This window comes from Myotis nattereri (assembly GCF_964212035.1).
Source record: "Myotis nattereri genome assembly, chromosome: 16".
Lineage (NCBI taxonomy): Eukaryota > Metazoa > Chordata > Mammalia > Chiroptera > Vespertilionidae > Myotis > Myotis nattereri.
The window spans coordinates 42,766,307-42,786,697 of NC_138091.1; the positions used below are offsets into that span (position 1 = coordinate 42,766,307).

The window sequence follows — 20,391 nt, forward strand, 5'->3', positions numbered from 1 at the left end:
ATGCCTTGACTGGGAATCTAACCATGACCTCCCGGTTCATAGGTTGACGCTCAACCACAGAGCCACGACGGTCAGGCTGGACATGTTTCGTTAGGACTCATAGAATCTCAAAGTTGTGTGAAGACGCCTGCAGCTGGTAGGAACTCAGAGTTCGGCTTTGTGTCCTCACCACTCCTCCAAAAAAGGAGGCAAAACCGAGCAGGGAGAAGCTCACCAGAGTGGAGGCTGCCCTCCCCAAACAGCGAGGACTCATTGGAAGTTAGCGGCATTATTTACACGCCACTCACAATGTACTAAATACCGTTAACATGCTTGTTTTCAGAAGTGAGTTAAACATGGGCTCCTGTAATTTTGTTTACACTATTAATTCATTCAGACAGCCATGTCTTCCCTGAGAGACAGAGGAAAACTTGTGTTGAACTGTCACAATCCAAGTGAGTAAAGAGGAAAGCCCCCATGAGGTGGGGAGCGGGGCTTTGGGGAGCAAGTGGGAGGAAGGTTGCTCTGGGTTCAAGCCTGTTGGGACTTGGCCTGGAGCCCCACTTAAGACCTGGGGACCACTAAGATGCTCTCCCTGACTGTCCACAGGACTCCTAGCAGCCCACACCCACACTGAAGGACAGGTCAGGCCTCCAGGTGTCCCTGTGTCCTCACCCACCCGGGAGCAAACCTGAGGCTGCAGGAGGAGGCAGAGGGAAACGTTTTCCATCCTCAAAGTTTCTTGTGGTCTTACAGAGTGAAGGTGAGAAAGGGACGGTGTATTGCCATCCTACCTGAGTGTACAGAAGAGAAACATACATCAAGGATAGAGATGGTTTATTAATCATTGTAACAAAAATATATCTATATATCCATGTATATATGAGGAAATAATGGATCAGAGGATATAAACCCAAGTATTCACAACTTTTATAGGTGGTAGTATTAAGGCTGAATTTCCCTTTCTTCTTTTTTAAAAAACTTAAATTCTTTATTGTTAAAAGTATTACATGAGTCTCCTTTTTCCCCCATTGACCTCTCCCTGGCCGCTCCCAACCCCCCACCCTTTCTTCTTTTTTATTTTTTAAAATAATGGTGTTTTTTGTTGTTGTTAATCTTCACCCAAGGATTATGGGTGTTTTTAAAATTCATTTTTAGAGAGAGAGTAAGGAAGAGTGAAACATCGATTGGCTGCCTCTTGTACACGCCCCAACTGGGGATCAAACCCACAGTCTAGGTATGTGCCCTGACGGTGTATAGGTCGACATTCCAACCAACTGAGCCAATGGGCCAGGGATTCCTTTCTTCTTTACACTTCTTTTTACACTGAGTGTGTAGCCTGTTTACAATAAGGATAAAAACCATAAAGCTGTCTTTATTTGGTAATCAAGGCACCACTGATCTGCATCGTCACCAGGACTGTGGATTTTGCTCCAGGCTCGGGGGATGGGGCTGAAGCTGTCCCTCCCTCAAAACCAGGAAGAGCCAAGCTGGAGCTCCGCACCAGGCCCCCTCCTCCTCTGCCATCAGTAGACAGAGCCCTGTGTTAGACTGGGAACAGGGAACAAAGACTTCCAGCCACCTGCCTGCAGGGAGGGTGTTATAAACTGGGGGGAGCACCTTTAAAATAGCAACACATTAACACTCACAAATGTATATATACATGCTGAGAAGCTGAATATAACAAGAGATTAATAAGAGGGTGAGTAGCAGAATGAATGACTAGGAGAGGAGAGTGAGTAAAGGGAGAGGGTGTTGGCGTTAATTGCTCCAAGCTGAGGAAGGCAGGTCAGGGCTCCTGGTGCAGGCTGCTCCAGGATCCAAGAGGGGACAGGGGTCAGGACACCCTGGCAGTGCATCTCCCGGCTGACAGCACTGCCCTAACCCTCATCCGTTCCCTCTGGCCCCGAAGGTTGCCAGGGCCGTGGGGACTGCAGGGGGCTCTGCAGGCCAGAGGGTGGGGGAGGCAGGGAGGAAGGAGACAAGTCCGGCTCGGTCCCGCTGTCTCTTCTTCCATCCCACCTCCCATCTCTCCTCAGGATTCGAGATGCTCGGAAGTATCCCAGGTCCTCGGGTCTCTGCCCACCTTGTCACTTCCTACTTCCTGTTTTCATCGGTCACGGTGGCTGAGACCATCCCTGTTCCCAGTGCTAGTCACCCGGGGCAGTGAGGGACTCCGCCAGCCTCTTCAAGGTGCTGCTGGGGAGGCGGGCGATGCGGCTGCGGCGGGCGATGGAGGAACTGAGGGCAGAAGGAAGGAGGGAAGGCAGGAAGGTCACAGCTGTGCCCCTGGACTACAGGTGGGAATGGGTGGGTGGACCTGGACCCCAAGCTTTGAGCACCAGCAAGTACTTCCAAGGCCAGATCTGAGGGAGTGAGAGAGGTGGGGCGGGGAGCTTTGTGGGGTTTGGGAGGGAAGCAGAGGTGAGGGGCTGAGGAGTCCATTCCCTGGATTAACCAGTGAACACTAACGCCTCTCTCATGAAGAGGGGCCTGTGGCCTTTAACCAAAGAAGGTGGCTACCCTTCGCCTCTAGAATAACCCTGTAACAGCAAGGCCAAGGGTACCTGTCAGATGCAGACGCTGGCCCTGCTCGCGGGACTCCCGCTACTGGCTCCAAGGTGTCCAGACACGTGGGGCCTGCAGTTGGCCCGGGCACCCACCGCCCTGGTGAAAGCTTCTCCCCTCCAGCACCTCCCCAGCCTCACCTCACAAGGCGCCTCTTCTTGCGGGCTGAGGTCGCAGGGAAGGAAAAGGCCGGCTTGGGGCCCTTCGTGGTGAACAGGGACACGGGTCCACTGAGGGAGGGGAAAGATGAAGGGAGGCAGGTCAGAAGGGAAACAGGAAAGGCTGCAGCGCCTCCTTCCTCCAGCCCCAGCTTGGGGGGTGGGGAGGTGGACAACATGACCTCCGAGGCTTCTTCCTCCTAAGAGGTGGGTTCTCGTCCCCGCCTCTCTCGGCCCGGGCTGACAGCTGAGTGACAGGCCTGTTCTGGGAGAACATCCAGGTGTCAGTTTCTGGTGCGTCCAGGGAACCGGAGTTCAAACGATTTCACCCTTCCACCTGCCCGCTTGGAGCTTGTCACTGAGAGGTGGTTCGGGCTGCGGGAGAGGTGGGGGTGCGGTGGGCAGCCTGCCGCCCTTGGCCTCATACATCCAGGGTGTCTGCCGCTTGTTCTTGCCCTTGGACTGTCCTGAGCTGGTTGCTCTCCCCCTACCCTCACATGTGGTGGAAGGTGCGGGTAAGAGCTTCATCTTCTCTGAAAAACGCTGAGTAACGTTTTCTGAGTATCCCCCTCCTGGTTCCACATGCCAGGCTAGAGGGTAAAATCTGGGGGTGGCAGCGGCAGATAGAAGTATTTCTCAGGGGCACACAGAACTCCAATCGGGGCAAAGGACCCAAGTGATGCAGAGGAACAGAGAGGGCAGGACTGCCCTTGTGAATTCCTGCTCCCTGCTCACCCTCCCCAGGTGGGGGCCCCATTTGTAGCTACTCATGGGGTGCCACAAACCAGCACAGAGCTGGCAGCTTTGAAATAAACAGACAAGGCAGGGTCCTGAGAGTAGCAATGCCTCCCTGAAACTGTATGCTCTGCCCTGCTGGGCCTAGGGAGTGACCTGATCAGACCAAAGGGAAAGAGACAGCAAACGCCTAGGCTCCAGGAGCTGGGCTGTGCTTCACTCCTCCAGGCAGCACCACCGTTCCTCACTGACCCCTGGCTCCCTGCTGGGACGGCTGGGAGGACCAGGAGGGGAGACTCACCTGGGGATGAAGGGCTGATCCAGCCTGTTCTGGGGCACATTTTCCCAGCCAGCGCATTCATGGAAACCCAGCTTTGAGGGGGACTCCTCAGAGAGATCAAAGGTGATGTTGAGGTTCTGAGCGGGCAGGGCCACCGGGGTGGAGCAGTTCTGCAGGGCAGAAGGGCCCAGAGGCACCCGGCTTTTGATGACTGTGGCTGGGCAGAAGCGAGGGGAGTGGCCGGGGGAGGCGACCCTTCCCTTTTTGGGGGTGGTGGGTCCGAGTGAAGGCTGAGTCTCAGGCAGGGACCCCCTTCGCAGGCAGGGCAGGAAGGACTGGTGCTGGCGCTTGGTCCCCAGCCTTGGGGCCTGGTGACTGTCTTGCTCTGAGGAGCTCAGTTTCCTTCTTCTCTTCTTCTCCACGGACTGCAGAGCTGCCTGGGCAGAGGTGCTGTCAGGCCCAGGTGGGGCCCCCAGACCGTGCATGAGGCCACTCAGCTGCCTTGCCATGGTCCGGGTCACAGGGCCAGAGTATCCTGGAGGCTCTGGGTACAGAGAAGGAGGGTGCTGAGAGACCAGAGACTGAGCAGAAGAAAGTAAAGTTTCTAGAATTTGGGGAGAGAGACATGGGAGATATGCAGGAGTCCCTAACTCCTCAGTTCTGTCAGGACTCCTGGGGCCTCTCTGCACACCCTGTGATCCCAGAGGTCCTATCCCAGCACCTGAAGCCCCAGCTACCCCTCGGCACCAATAGGCAGAGGCAGAGCAGGGGCGAGACTCACTTGGCTCTGAACACAGCTCCTGAGCCAGAGGTGCCTCCCTGGCTGGGCCAGGAGTCCTGGAGGCCTCTGTTCCAGGCCCAGGTTTTTCCTCTCGCACCAGCTGCTGCAGGGTCTCAAACTCTGCGATCATGTCAGGGGTCAGGAGGTTGGCTGCTTGGAGCAGGGCGTACTGCCGCTGGGCCAGGCACAGCACCTTCAGCGCCAACCTGGAACAGAGAGAAGGGGATGCCCATCCTACTCCGACCCGGCTGGCCAGGGTCCTCGCCCCATTGCTCCCGGTGTGGGGAGGAGCACAGGTGGGCTGGCAGCCCCACCATCCCAGCCATGGCTCCTGCTATGCCACATCCTTGCTGAAGATCAAGGTGGGCAGAGATGGTCACAGGTAATGGTGAGTGGCTTTACCCACCTAAACATGCCTCCCGACAAAGACAGTGACCTGGGAAGTAGGGAAAGGGTGCTCAGGGGACTTAGACTCAGGTGCAGTGATCTTGAATAAGTGCATTTACCAGAAGAAAGGTAGCGGTGAAGAGCCAGGCTCAAGTCAGACTGCCAGCCGGGCAGCTCAAATCCCTGTTCCACGCCTCCCACCTGCTGAGCTTGGATCACTGCTCACCCTCAATCTCCACTTCTTTTAAACGGGGATAACCCACCTCATCAGATTGTTGGGAAGATGAAATGAATGATTTTATACAGAGAGTGTTTCAACAATACTTGGTGCACAGCTGGTGTGGCTCAGTGGTTGAGCATCGACCTAGGAACCAGGAAGTCACAGTTTGATTCCCTGTCCCGGCACATGCCCGGGTTGTGGGCTTGATCCCCAGTGTGGAACGAGCAGGTGGCAGCCAATCAATGATTCTCTCTCGTCATTGATGTTTCTATCTCTCTCTCCGTCTCTCTTCCTCTCTGAAATCAATTAAAAAAACACGAAAGAATACCTGGCATATGTACTCAAGAGTGAGCACTATAAAGTTAGCTAACTATTGTTTCCTGTAAAGTAGAAATAATGCCATCTACCTTGTTAGGATATGAGGAGATTAAATAAGATAGGCTGTGTGACCTGGGTTCTGAGAGCACCCCTAAAAATGCCTGCAGTCTGCGCTTTCTATTGCATGGCTGGGATGCTGGAAGAGTATGCGTGAATCAGTGCATACTTCACATGCACTGAGGGGCTACTTAAGGGAAATTATGAGCGTAATGCGATTATTGATGTTGTAAATTTAGATTCTAATAAAGCAAATTTCCTTTCTGTCAGGCACACCTACGATAAAAGAGAAAACACAATTATCTCGGTGGGGATTATTCATGGCCAATAATTTATCCTCAGGTAGCATAATCTACTACCTGCCCGGACACCTCTGAGCCTCCTCCTCTGCCCTCAGTGTGCGCCCAGGGAAGCCAAGCTCATTTTCTAAAGCAGCCTCCAGGCCTTTGTGAAAGAAGGCAGGATGTAAATTAAAAAGGACACAGCGGAAACTCATTCCATATCCGCCTGAGCCACACATATAAAGACTGGACTACTAAGGAAAGTGGGTGTTTGGGAGAAATGTACTGGCTAGATGTCAGATGAGCACGTCTGGCCCCATCCCTCTCGCTGTAGTTGTGTGGCCCTGGGCAAGCGCCTCAGTACCCACCCTATCTGACAAATGGACACTTGGTCTATGTCAGGGGTTTTCCAACTAGATTGGAAGAAGCCCATCTGAGGACATTTTAAATGGAGCAACTCTGCCTTATCTGTTCTCCGTATTAGACTTCAGCGTAAGATTTCATTTGAAGGACTTGGCAGCAATAAAAATTCTGAAAACCACTGAACTGGAAAATCTAAGATTGACTCTGTACCCTGGTGGTCTCAGAGCCTAAAGTCTAAAGACAAAGAGAAATTATTTTCGACGATCTGATTGTGACGATCTTTCCAAGTATGGATGCGATCAAGAATGTTCTGCAACCCCTAACACTTGGGGTCTTCTGTCACATTTTATTAGCACTTCAGCACAAAGAAGTAGGGAGAATAATCAGGACTATGATCCCCAAATCACAGCCACGACCAGAAGCAACCTGTCAGAAGCCACAAGACCAAAAGCACGGCAGGAGTGAGAACCCTGGTGCCCTGGCTCCTCGAAATGGGGTCACCAGGCAGAGAGACCCTGAGTGATAAGTGGGAGCCAGTGGCTGTTCCCTGGCCTCCAGGGGACATCGCGCCAGTGCGTCCCTGCCACTGCTGGGCCCCAGGGAGTCAGCAGCAGGAGACAGATAATAAGCTGCTGATTATTCAGGCTGCAGCATTTTTGCTGAGTTGGAAACAGATACTCCCCAACAAGAAATAAAATTAAACAGGCCCTTCTGTCTGAGAGCTTTAAATACATTGCCTAGCATGAAGCATGCTGGGGAGGGCGGAGTGGGGTTGGCAGCAGCAGAGCTAAGTGGCAGGGGATTTATGTTCTGGGGGGCCAAGGGAAAAAAATATTCGCAGCACCTCTCTATTAAGCACAGAAATAATGGTCCGAAATCTATCTCTCTGGCTTTAGGTGGTGGTTTGTATTTACTTCTGAGAAGAAACGGCTACAGCCAGTCTGTGGATGAAGAGACACGGTAAACACCTGACTCAGGAAGGCTGTCCCTCCCTCGGCCTGCCACCTGACTTCTCTTGGCAGCTCCCTCCTGCTGAGCACGGGCAGGCAGCTTGGCCCTCAGACTGGAAAGCAAAGCACTAACCCAGGGGCCCTGCCTAACGGGTGCTTGCCAGCCATCCCGATGGAATTTGGTGTTTTGCTTCCCTTCTGTTGGGCTGCCAGCTATGTGGAGGTATAAACAGAGAGAGGATAAATAAATAGAGTAGGTGATAATATCAAGTTGTTAAAAGCAGATAATGGCCAGCTGGCCCGCAGGCTTGGCTCAGTGCTTGAGCATCGACCTAGGAACCAGGAGGTCACGGTTCGATTCCCGGTCAAGGCACATGCCTGGGTTGCAGGCTCAGTCCCCAGTGTGGGGCGTGTAGGAGGCAGCCAATCAATGATTCTCTCTCTCTCTCTCTCTCTCTCCCTTCCTCTCTGAAATCAATAACAATTTATTAAATTTTTTAAAAATGCAGATAATGGACAATGCTGAAAAAATTTGACTCTTAACTAGAGCAGAACCAGAGCTTTTGTGACTTAGCACCAACTCCCAGCCCAGGAGGCTGGAGCCCATCTTCTCCCTTCTTGGACCCCAGAGAAGAGTAAGAGGATACCTACTGCTTAGAATGGTCCTTTTCCAGGTTCTGTGGTGAGAGGTGGCCCACGACTTGCTTGGCCTCCAGGGTCAGGCCAGGGGACTCCAGCCCTGACTGTCGGAGGCTCTGTTCTGACACCCGGATCGGAACCTGAAGAGGAAGGAAGTCATGGGTAGAGGGCCCGTGATGACCGCCCTCCCTATGTACGCAGCTTCTAAAACCTTTCCCCCTCCAAGAGTGGGATGACGGCTCCTAGAATGTCCAGGTCCTTGTCTGGCTTTTCTTCCTCCCAGTCTCCATCCTCCCTGCCTGCTCTCCTGATGGTAGCACACCCTCCTCACTTCCAGACACACAGGATCCGACAGAACAGCTCTCCTCAGACAGGACCTGAAAGCCTCCAATGACTAAGATGTGACCTCCAGGTAGAGAACCTGGGCCTGAAGGGACTCCGTGAGTCGGAGAGGGATTTCCTCGAATATTCCACCAGCTCTAAGTCCTACCTCCTTGGCCGGGTCTTTGTCTTTGTCCTCTGAGGGCTGCTCCTGGTTTGAAGAATTCCCTTCCCTGACCCTCTCCACTTGGACCTCTGTCCCCAGGCTTTCCTCTTGAAGGACTGCAGATCCTGGGTGGAGCTCTGGGGTGCGGGGCTGGCTGGGAAGGTGAGATGGTGGGGAGGAGCTGGAAAAGCTAAGGGGGAAATGAGAGGTTTAGGGGCGGGAAGTAGGGGCAGGTGGGGAAAGCAGGGAGGGAGCAGGCAGTACAGAGCCCGGAGGATGGATGCTTGGGTAACAAGTGAGCAGTAGCTGAGGGGGGGGGAGGGGGGGGGAGAAGGAGCCAGAAATTTTTCTGGTTTAGGAAACAATGACACGAACCTCTTAGCTATAGCTTCTTTTGTTTTTGTTTTTTTTAAAATATATTTTATTGATTTTTCACAGAGAGGAAGGGAGAGAGATAGAGAGAGTCAGAAACATCGACGAGAGAGAAACATCGATCAGCCGCCTCCCGCACATCCCCCACCGGGGATGTGCCCGCAACCCAGGTACATGCCCCTGACCGGAACCGAACCCGGGACCTCTCAGTCCGCAGGCTGACGCTCTATCCACTGAGCCAAACTGGCTTCTATACCTTCTTTTGAATAGTAGATGCTGCCTATACAGGCTGGAGTATCATTTACTCATTTGACACAGAGCATTCTGGGTGCCAACCAGTGTGCTGGGCACTGGGTGGGAACCCCAAGCTCAGCCGTGCGGCCTGCGGGCCGGATCCGGCCCGTTTGAAATGAATAAAACTAAAAAAAAAAAAAAAGACCGTGCCCTTTTATGTAATGATGTTTACTTTGAATTTATATTAGTTCACACAAACACTCCATCCATGCTTTTGTTCCGGCCCTCCGGTCCAGTTTAAGAACCCATTGTGGCCCTCGAGTCAAAAAGTTTGCCCACCCCTGCCCTAGCTCCAGGTGCCAGAACAGAAGCCAGGCGTCCTCGCCCTCCAGAAGCTGGAGAAGGGGGTCTTTCCCTGCCGAACTGAGGGATGAGGCAGGTATGGGCCACAGAACTTACGGTGGTTGTGGAGTGCCCGATTTGGGGGGCTGTGGGAGGTCCTGTTGGGGGGCCTGGGCTCCTGCCTCATACATTCGAAGCTTCTCCCTCAGACTGGCCACCTGGAACCCAAACAGCCAGTTCCTCCGAGTCCAAGTGAGCAAAGGAGGTAGGGGCTGCCCCGTCCCCCCTGGCATAGAGTCCTGGCCACACCCCAATGCTCCCGTCTCTTGTTCTCCTGCCCCCCACCCCACTGCGCCAGGGAGCTCTGCCTCCCAGCCATGCTCCCCAGGCAGGCTCCTCACCTCAGCCTGCAGCTGCTGGCAGATAGTGGCGTACTGGCTGATGTGACAGTCCAGGCTGACCACATTGCTCTTCAGCTGAGACGGGGACACAGGGAGAGATCTGTTTGTTCCTTCAAAGTAGCTTTCAGCCACCACTGCACAAGGCCAGGCATTGTGCCAGGCACCTCACTCACATTCCCGTGACTCACTCAGAACTAGGGAAACAGACTTGGGAAGGTCAGTGGCTTGAACCCAAGACCCCTGACCGCCTGGCTAACGCACCCACCAGGCAGCCCTGGGAGAGCTAGAGCTCCTGGAGGCGGCAGGGGAAACCAGCGCCGCTCTGCCCTTATCTGTGTTACGTGCTGGTGTTTATGTTGTTTTGCTGCTAAAAGCAAGTCTGAAAAAGATGACTGGCCAACACTCTGCCACGCCCTGCTGTTGCCTCCCTCTTGAGACGATTCTGCCTCGGTCGTCCAATGCCGTATTTCACTCTTTCTTCAAGTCCTGGAGACCGTCCTGCCTCTCCCCGACCCGAGGGCTTCCCAAGGGCAGGGACTGGGTCGCTTCTACCCGTTTCCCTGAAGACAGAGGCTCGGGAAGGTCTTCCCTCTGCCTTGTGGGAGTCCTCGTTCCACCCCTTCCTCCTCCCAGCCTGGGGACTCCCCCAGGTCAGGCTGCACGCACCGAAAGTTTGATCTCCTTGGCCCGGTCGGCGTACTTGAGGGTGTTGTACGTGTCCTCGTACGTCAGGCTAGAGGGGCTGATGGCAGCAATCATCACTGTGCGGCAGTTGCCCCCAATGGAGTCCTTGAGCAGGCGGGTCAGCTTGCTGTCCCGGTAGGGCACATGGGACTTGCGACCCTGGGGGGCAGCGAGCGGGCCTGGCGTGAGGTGGCTGGACAGGCAGACCCAGGCTGGGACCTGGCAGCCTCTGGCCCAGGGCTGAAGGGAGGAACCCTTGGCTTTGGGCATTCAGGGGCTGTCCTGTGGGGAAGCCTGGGTCTGTGCAGCCGTACCTTTGCATCGGCCAGGGCATTGAGGACATTGATGAGGGCCAGCAGGGAGCGGTTGATGTTGGCACCCTCCCGCAGCCGCTCCCCCTTCGCGTGGGTGCTGGACGCCCGCTCGGAGCCAGCCAGGTCAATCAGGCTCATCTTGGCCACCTGAAGGGCCTGGGTCAGACCGGGAACACGGTCCTGCTGCTTCACGTAGATCTGGGGGCAGGGGGCAGGGGTGAGGGGGAGCTGGGCATCAGGAGCGCCGTCTTCAGGCTCCGACCCATGACCCCTCTCACCTGGAAGATGGCATGGGAGCGGGAGGAAGTAGCGTTGGCGTCAGTGGGGTGCTGTGTGCGGTTACGGTTCCCCCTGGTCAGCATCTCCAGCAGCTGCTCAGCTGAGGTTGGCTACAGAGGAGATGACCAGGAAGGAAGCTGTGGTTTCCCCGACCAGGACTTCCCCCCGGCAGGAGGGCTGATCTTCAGAACCCAAGTCACCAGCACCGCATGGGATACGGGGCAGAGCCAACTGCCTGGTGAGGGAACTTCGCAGGACCAACAGGACTGCTCATGCCACCCGAGCCCAATGTCACACCTGGTGGAAGGAAAGTCCTTGTACCACCACCCCCTTGTCGGGATCCTCACGGATGGCAAGGGGTCCCTTGGGCTCCAGAAGGTCGTGGATCTGCTCATTGTACACCTGAGGAGAAAGGGAGCAAGGCAGAGACCTGAGGGACAGGGCCCCTCCGGAAACCTGTCCGCTAGGGGCTGGGAGGGCTGAGCTTGTTTTGCGGGATGGCATGGCATTAAGTGACAGAGCAGGTTCAGTTCACACATAGTCTCTCTCTGAGCTGTTTCTGCCCTCTGGGCTCTCACTGGGGCCCCATCTGCCCACTTCCTACCACCCTCTCCCCCCCTACGCCACTCTACTCCCTCCTGAGGTGGTTGTGAGAATGAGGGATGGGTCGCCCAGTCCCAGGGAGGGGACAGCCCTACCTCCTGGTAGCTGATGAGCACCTCGAATTGCTTCTCCTCCTGGCGGGCCTCCAGCCGCCTGTACAGTTCCATGGTGGTAAGGTACATGATGCCGGGGTCCCCCTCTCTTCCCAGCATGGTGTGTGTCTTCCCGGCCCCAGTGGCCCCATAGGCAAACACTGCAGGGGACAGAGTGGGGAGTAGGGTGGTAACAGGGCCAGACCCACCTTTCTAGTGGCTCCCCCTGTGCATTTCCACCCAGCTCACCCTTCCCTCCCCACCCCCTTCCTTTGCCTTCCATCTGCTTCCAATCACTCACATCCGCCATGCTGGCAATGCAACTTGAGGTCCCCACATCTACGTCCTGGCTTCCCTATAGGTCTGCCAATTCTAGGGCAAAGGGGTCTCCAAGGTGGGTGTGGCATCTCCCTTCCGCAGGGATGCCCTCTCCTCTGCTGAAGGCCCAGGCTCTTTCCCTTCCATCACTTACCTCAGTTTATAACCACACACTTGTGAGTGTGATTTTGATTAGTGTCTCCCCCCCCCAACCTCCCCACCCCCTAGACTGTAAGTATCAAGAGGACAGGAGCCATGTCTGTCTGAGCTGCTACTGCATCCCAGGGCCCAGGAGAGTACCTCACACACAGGAGAAGGATGAAAGGGGGACCCACAGAGAATGCAAGGGCCAGAGCCCTCCTCAACAAGTGCCCAGCTGAGGGGGAGGGGACCCCTGTCAGAAGGCACATAAAACCCCGAGAGGGAAGCAGGGAGGCAAGGCAGCTACCAGCCAGGACTCTCCCCGCTGCCGGCCCAGACTCTCACCGGAGCAGTTGTAGCCCTGGAGGAAGCTGTCCAGGACGCTGTGGGTGGTGTGCTGGAAGACATCCTGCTGGGTGGCCGCCTCGCCAAAGACCCGGTCAAAGACGAAGGTCAGGTCTTTGCCCTTCTTCTTGGGGCCGTCGTGGACGCTGCCCCATTTCAGGCCAAGGAAGCCCCCATCGGGCTCTTCAGGGTCAAACACCAGCACCCGCTCATCCACCACCTGAATCACAGGCCTCCGCTGGCTCTCTAGCTCCCGTGGGGTGGGGGGTCGGACCCGAACCACAACCTGCACCGCGCTGTCCTCCACCGCCATCACCATGGCAACACCTGGGCAGAGACACAATGGATATGAGGACCAATCCGACCCCCGGCTCCAGAGGAGATGACCAGGAAGGGAGGCTTGCCCCCTCAGTCTAGCATTCAGGGCCTCCCTCCACCCCCACGCTAACAGCGGATCTGTTTTATACCTCAAGAGAGTAAGAATATTGCCAGCACCAATTACTAATAAATATCTCTTTCCCACTTGAAATGCCATGTTTGTCATATCCAAATGGCTATATTTTTTCCAGAGGCCTATTGCTGGGCTTTCTGTAACGTTCCACTAGCCTGTCTGTTCTTGTGCTAACACCACACTGTTCCCATTCTATTCTTTTACAGTATGCTTTCCATCTAATAAGGCAAGACCACCCTCCCCCTCCACTAGTCTTTCTTTTTCATGATTTTCCTGGCTATATTCAGACATTTATTGTTCTATTTGACTTTAAGAAAATTTTATTAATTCCATCACCAACCCAGAACTCATCCCATTCCTCGCCCCACAACAAAAAAACGTTATTGGAATTAAAACTGGAATGGTATTACATTTACATATTTATTTTATATTAAACCTTTCCATGCAAACACACAGCTATTGCCTTTCTATTTGTTCAGATATTTTTTATGTCCCTCAATAAGATTTTATAGTTTTCTTTCTCTTCAGATAGCTCTGTAATTGCCCTTTTAATGCAATTCCCAAGAACTTTATGGACTTAATCACTCTTATGAATAGAACAGCTTCCCCCATTTCTATTCCAGGTGGTAATTGCTAGTATGGAGAAACACGTCTGATTTTTATACATCTGCCTTATAACTACCACCCTCAAACTCTCTTATTAATTCCAATTGTGTGTGTTTTTTAAAATTAGGGTTTATTGGGTTTTTCAGAGTATGCAATTATATATCAGAAAAGAAAATAATTTTTTAACCTTTTTTCCTCTCTATTTATACCAAATATTTCATTTCCTGTCTACTGCAATCCCTAGAACTTCCACAACAATGTTGAATAATAATGATGTCAATGAGCATCTCTGTCTTGTTTTTTATTTTAAAGGAAATGGCTTTAGTGCTTCACTACTTAGAAATTATTTTTGGATATATAGTCATTATACTAGTAATTTTTTCTTTTCTTATTTTACTTAGAGTGGTTATGAGAAAGGTCTAAAATTTTACCCAATGCTTTCAGCATCTCCTAATATGTTTCTTCTCCTTTATTTTGTTGAAGTAGTAAATTATTGGATAGTATTCCTGGTATCAAACCAACCATGCATTCTTAGAAAAAACCCTACCCTGACCATGCTGAAGCTTTAAATTTTTAAATCGTCTGACGTGTCACATTTTCTTTGATGATTTTGTCATATTTAAGAAGACATTCCTTCCCCAAGGTAATAACCACTTTTATTATATTTCTATCTAATACATTTTACTTTTTAAATTTAGGTATTTATAAAGTTGGATTTATTTTATGGGGAATGGTGTGAGGTTTCTAGATTTCTTTTCAAATGGTAAGCAATCATCTCAAGATCATTTATTAAAAACTGTCTTTTTTAAGGACACATATGTGATACTTTAAGCAATAAAAAAAAAACACGAAAAAAAACCTGTCTTTTTTTAATTTTAGAGCAAGAGGGGGAGGGGGAAGGGGAGGGAGAGAGAGAGAGAGAGAGAGAGAGAGAGAGGGAAACATCGACCTGCCACTCCACTAATTTATACATTCATTGGTGGATTCTTGTATGTGCCCTGACCAGAAATTGAACTCTCAGCCTTGGTGTATCAGAACAATTCTCTAACCAACTGAGCTACCCTGTCAGGGCTAAATAGTGCATTCTTTCTCTACCAATTTCAAATGCCACATTTAACAAAACTAAATTCTCCTGTAAATGTGAATTTGTTTGTGGACTCTCCATCCTGTTCTGCTGATGTGTCTATTCCTTTCCCAGTAACTCACTGTTGTAATTATTGTGGTTCTATAATATCTCACCTCATTGTTCTTTTTCTTGGCTATTCTTAAGCATCTTGTCTGCCATATAATTTTAGAATCAGCTTATAGAATTCTAGGAAAAATCCTGCTAAGACTTTAAGTGGAGTACTTTGAATTTATAGGTTAATATGAAGAGAATTGGCATCTTCATAATATTAAGTCTTCCCATCTAGGAACATAGTATCTCTTTTCATTATTCACAACTTTATAATCCTCAGTAAAATTTTATCGTTTTCTTCATTTGAGTTTTGTGTATTTCTTGACAGGCTTATTACCAGTTATTGTATAGTCTTTATTATATTGTGAATAGGCTCCTTTAAAAATTGCATTTTCTAATTCATTTTGCCAGAATATAGGAAAGCAACCAATTTCTGTATGCAGATCTTGTATCTGGCCATGTTACTGAACTTCCTTATTAGTTCTAATAGACTGTCATCGATTCTCTTAGGTTTTTCAATTAAATGATGGGATAGTTTGCAAATAATGACAGTGATTTTCTATTTTTAGCTCTTCTATCTTTAGTTCCCCACCCTTCACTGTCCATTAGGAATGGCTGTTAAATTTTATCAGATGCTTTTTTGGCACTAGCAGAGATGATCACAGTGTTTCTCCTTTAATTTGTTAATGTAGAGGGTGACATGAACAGATTTCCTAATGTTGACCTGGCAATAATTCCAAACACTTATTTGCTTATTCCCTCTCGTACTCCCCTCGGACCTCTCTCCTTGTTGTTCTCATTTCTCCTTCAAGCCAGCCTACCAAGGGTAGAGGTGGAATTTTTGGAATGCAGGAGTTACAGATATCCTGGAAAAGTTCAACCCAGCTCTAGGGATATGTTAACAGGAATAAGGGGCTGTTCCTGGGGATAAAAACAGATGAGTGCTTTTGCAGGTTCTGCTGACAGGACCAAGGTCATTCAGGAAAGAAAACTGGAATTTCTACCTAATACTACAGCGAAGAACTCATGTTTGTTTGCTTGGGGGGGGGGGGGCGGCGGGGGGGGGGGGGAGTGAGGCAGATTGAGCTGATTTGAAACTCCTGTTCCCACCTCCAAACTTCTTAATTTCTCCCTATACAAAACAAAGATATCAACCAATAAAAATCTATATATATATATATATTTTTTTTTCATATACATATATGAAGGGAGAAGGAGATAGAAACATCAATGATGAGAATCATTGATCGGCTGCCTCCTGCACACCCCCTACTGGGGATTGAGCCTGCAACCCCGGCATGTGCCCTGACCAGGAATTGGACCGTGGCCTCCTGGGTTTATGGGTCAACGCTCAACCACTGATCCACACTGGCCTGGCCAATAATAATCTTTTTACATGAGTATAATTTCTTTTCTTGTTCCAGCAATTGGACTGCAACTGCCTACCCACTAGATGAGGGACTGTTTAAGCACCTTATGAGTAGGATCTCCTTTCATCTCCATCACAATCCCACAAACAGATACTATTCTTAAACTCATTTTTCAATGAGCAAATTGAGACTGAGAGGGTTAAGCAACTTGCCCAGGATCCCAATGCTAGTGAGGAGCCTGGTTCCCACCCAGGCAGTCTTGACTGCAGAGTCTGCATACAGCCTTATAATGAAGGCTATTATATATTATGCTTTCCTGATCACATTGTTGGAATGGTCCCTTATGTTTTTTAATAATTATAATCGCTTTTATGTAACTAGCGTAATGTATTATGCAAACAGTTTCAGCTATATGGACTGTACCTAATTTTCAACACTCAGAGAGAATTCCTGTCTCCCATCCTCGCATTTCCCTCCCCACAATCACCCTTCGCCCAGGGAAGAGAAGGCAGAGGCTGCTTGGCCCCACAGCCTGGGTCTACACTGGCTGCCTTAATGGCAGTCCCAGATCCCCACAGGGAGGGTTTCAGCTGAGGAGCAGCAACAGAGCAGCCTAACATTCTAAGCAGGAAATTAAAAAGGGCACTGGCAGCGGAGTGCGTGTAACCTTTACAGTTCTCTCCTCTCCGCTTCCTGAGGGCCAGCGAGGCAGACTGTTTGCCTAATGAGATGTTTTCCTCCTCTCTGAAACAGCGCTAGGGGCATGGGTTGGGGGTGGGGGGTGACACTTGGCATGGCTGCGGCTAGGACACCGGGGTCCTGGTCCTCTGCTCTGCATCGGACTGGTGGGAGGTCTTTCCACCGGCCACATCCACATCGCATCCATGCTTCCCCCCTTTGAGAGCCAGAGAGAACAGCTACAGCTCTGCTCCCGCCCCGGGGGGATGGGGAGATTAATGAGAGAACGTTTGTCAAGTTTGCTTTGATCCTCAGTTGGAAAGAGCATTTCAGCCCAAAGTACGAGGGAGATGATTCTTTAATAAGATCTTCAGGGTTCTGAGCCAGCCACAGTCACGTCCTGCTTCTAACCCAGGGCAGCTCATTAAAACCCAGAGGCTAGTTCACTGCCGAGCTGGGAATGGGAAGCCAAGATTCAGTTGTTTTCAGGATAGCTTCCTCTGCCCCCCTCAAAGGGACAGGCGGAACAAGACCAAACTCCTCAGAAGCAGCGAGAGAAGAATTTCTGAGGACTGGAGGGGATCCGCCTGCAGACGTCGAGAGCTGGGAAGGCAGGCGGTGCCTAGCCCTTGGATATTCTGTTTTTAAAGGGATTGCTGTAGTCCCCTTCACTGCTCCTTCACAACTCACACACACTGTGTTTCTTGTCCTTACGCTCCAAAAGAGCAGAGCCCGCTTCTGATACAATCTGTGCACCCCAGATGCCCAGGCACCGGATCCAGCATGCAGTGAAGGCTCTATCATACTTACCCTATGGGTGAATAAAGGCCAGAGAAGGGCACAATCTGAATCCCAAAGTCTAAAAGTAATTGCTATGATAGCTAACATTTATTGAGTGCCTACCATGTATCCGGCCCTGTGCTAAATGCCTTACAAAGGGCGTCATTTAACTTTCACAACACTCTCATTCTGTAGTTAGATCCATAGGCTCAGTAAGGAACTTGTCACATGGATGATAAGTAGCAAGGTCAGAACTTGACCTTGCTCAGACTGTCAGCAGAGGCAATCAATACTCTTTGTACCAGACCATTCTGCCCTGTAGCTGTGCTTTTGTGGCTTCTGCCTCCCCTCACCCTAGTACCTACAGGGCAACATTCAAAGACCACTCGTTCTTTCTATGGTTGGTTGCGAAGAGAAGAGCTGTGTTCTCGTGTGTGTGTGTGTGTGTGTGTGTGTGTGTGTGTGTTTAATAAAGCAATCATAAGATGTAGCTGATGACAATTTTGCTTGTTCCTAATTTTATTTTTATTTATTTCTCTTGTCTTATAGTTATGGCTAGGGTCTCTGGTACACTATTGAATAGAGGCAGCAAGAGTGAACAATCTTGCCTTTTTGCTGCTTTTATAAGGAATGCTCCTATTATTTCACTTGGTGTTGGTTTAAGAAAATTTACCTCTATTTCTAGTTTACCAAATTACAGGAAAAAAAAATCATGAATGGGTGTTGAATTTTATTGAATTCTATTTCTGTGCCTAATAGAATATGTTTTCTCCTTTAATCTATAGTTATGTAAATTGTATGGTAGATTTTCTAATGTTAAACCATTCTCATATTCCTGGGATAAACCCAGTTTGGTCATAATGTGTTTTTTAATACACATTGCTGATTTCTGATTGTTAATACTTAATACTTTTTTACAACTACATTTATAAAAGAGATTGGCTTATCATTTTTTGGGTCTTATTTTTAGTATCACAAAATAGACTAGAAATGTTTTCTTGGTTTTTATTTGGGGGGGGGGTAGTTTATATAAGATTAGAATAATTTCTTCTAATTGCTTATAAATTTCTGGTTGAGTTTGGTAGGTTGCTTTTTTATTTGTTTGTTTTCTGTTAATTCTAACCCAAGGATACTTTTTTTCATTGATTTTTAGAGAGCGTGGGAAGGGGAGAAGGGGAGAGAGAAAGAAGAGAAACATAGATGTGAGAGAGACACATCATTTGGTTGCCTCCCACATGCACCCCGACTGGGGTAGGGAATTGAACCTACAACCCAGATATGTGCCCTTGACTGGAATCAAACCCAAGACCCTCCAGTGCATAGGCCAATGCTCTAACCACTGAGCAACAGGCCAGGGTGGTAGGGTTTGTTGTTGTTGATTTCAGAGAGGAATGGAGAGGGAGAAAGAGATAGAAACATCAATTATTAGAGAGAGTCATCGATCAGCTGCCTCTCGCACACCCCATACTGGGGATCTAGCCCACAACCTGGGTATTTGCCCTGACCAGGAATCAAACTGTGATCTTTTGGTTCATAGGTCGACGCTCAACCACTGAGCCATGTGGGCCTGGCTGTTGTCTTTGATGGATGTGTCAGTACATTTTAAACTAATTTAATTTCCTCAATGGCCCTAAGTTTGTTCAACATTTTCAGAGCTGCTTAAATCAATTTTGGTAAATTGTGGTTTTTTCCCTAGAAAACTGTCCAAAGCATTGTTAAAAAGGGTGTTCCATTAAACTTGTTCTCTCTCTCTTAATTTCTCAGTAACTGAAGTTATGTCTCTATTTTCATGCTTAAGAACATTTTTCTATGTTTCTTTATTGCTAGAGGTTTGGCTTTTTTTATTAGTCTTTTTAAAGATGCAGATTTTGGCTAAGTTAAACCTCTCTATTATGTAATAAAATTCTACTTCATTATTTTCTGCTCTTAACTCCTTTTTATTTCCTACACATTTATTCTATTGTTCTATCTTATTAAACTTGTGTATTTGCCTCACTAACTTTCAGCTTTAAAAAAAGAGTTGAAATGTAAACACTTAAGACTATAAATTACCTTAGAAATATTGCTTTAACTGTATCCCACACGTTTTGTAAATAGTATTTCCACTGTTCCATACTAATTATCTTTTAATTACAATTTTGATATCCCATTTTACTGAGTTAAGTGGGTTTTTAAAAAAAGATCTAAAATATGAGTTTGTTTTAATTTCTCTTTCTTTTGTCTTTTTAACTAATTGCTTGTGGAAAGAGAATATGAGTTGAACTCTGATAATTGTTTAAACTTGTTTTGTGGCCAAATAGAGGCAATTTTTATGAATACCCTAAATATGCCACTTGTATACTCTTTTTGAAAAAAGTATAAATGGAGCTGGGTTGGATAATATAAAGACCAACAAATTGAGGTATCTTAATTCAGCAATGAAATAGGTAGAGAAGGACTGGACACATTGGTAGTTGAAACATGGGATGTGGTGAGGCCGAGAAAATAGAATTGGAAAAGATTGGAGAGAACAGTGTAACACTGAGAAGAAGCTCATTCAGAAAAATGCAGACTTTCTCCCCTGAGCTAGGCTCGACTTCTCTGTGTTTCCCAACCTGTAAAATGTAAATAATATTAGTATCTATCCAATAGAGTTGTTGTGAGAATTAACTAAGTTCATTCAAACATGGTAAGTGCTAAAGAATGTTAGCCATTATTATTAGGATTATTATTAGGATTAACATGACAAACAACATTTTCCCATGATGCCAAAAGTACTGTCTTCAGTAAAAGCCCCTGTTTCCCGCGGCAGAGACCAGGCTTTATCTTTTCCAAGTTACTTTACCACTTTCAAGAGTCAACGCTAAGGGAAGGCATCCTAGCAGCAGTAGCAGAAAGCATGGTCTAACCATACAGGTGTTCTTTCATCCATTCCTTCCTTCAAACTTTACCTCTATAGTAAGTAACTCATTAACTAAGTTCCGGCCGCAGGCAAAGCTCTGCCATCGGATCTCCCGCAGAG

At 49.2% G+C, this 20,391-nt stretch overlaps 1 protein-coding gene across 1 annotated transcript; it reads right to left on the reverse strand.

The window, feature by feature from the left end:
• Positions 1-1,065: 1,065 nt before the first annotated feature.
• Positions 1,066-12,647, reverse strand: KIF18B (kinesin family member 18B; the record flags this gene model as incomplete). The annotated part of the gene is made up of 14 exons (XM_081110700.1): positions 1,066-2,220; positions 2,688-2,777; positions 3,742-4,264; positions 4,502-4,707; positions 7,729-7,856; positions 8,207-8,393; positions 9,269-9,369; positions 9,553-9,627; positions 10,219-10,395; positions 10,551-10,748; positions 10,829-10,939; positions 11,127-11,231; positions 11,528-11,685; positions 12,329-12,647. 14 exons carry the CDS (start codon positions 12,645-12,647, stop codon positions 2,130-2,132), a joined length of 2,469 nt encoding a protein of 822 aa, XP_080966826.1. The 3' UTR covers positions 1,066-2,129.
• Between the last annotated feature and the right edge of the window lie 7,744 nt (positions 12,648-20,391).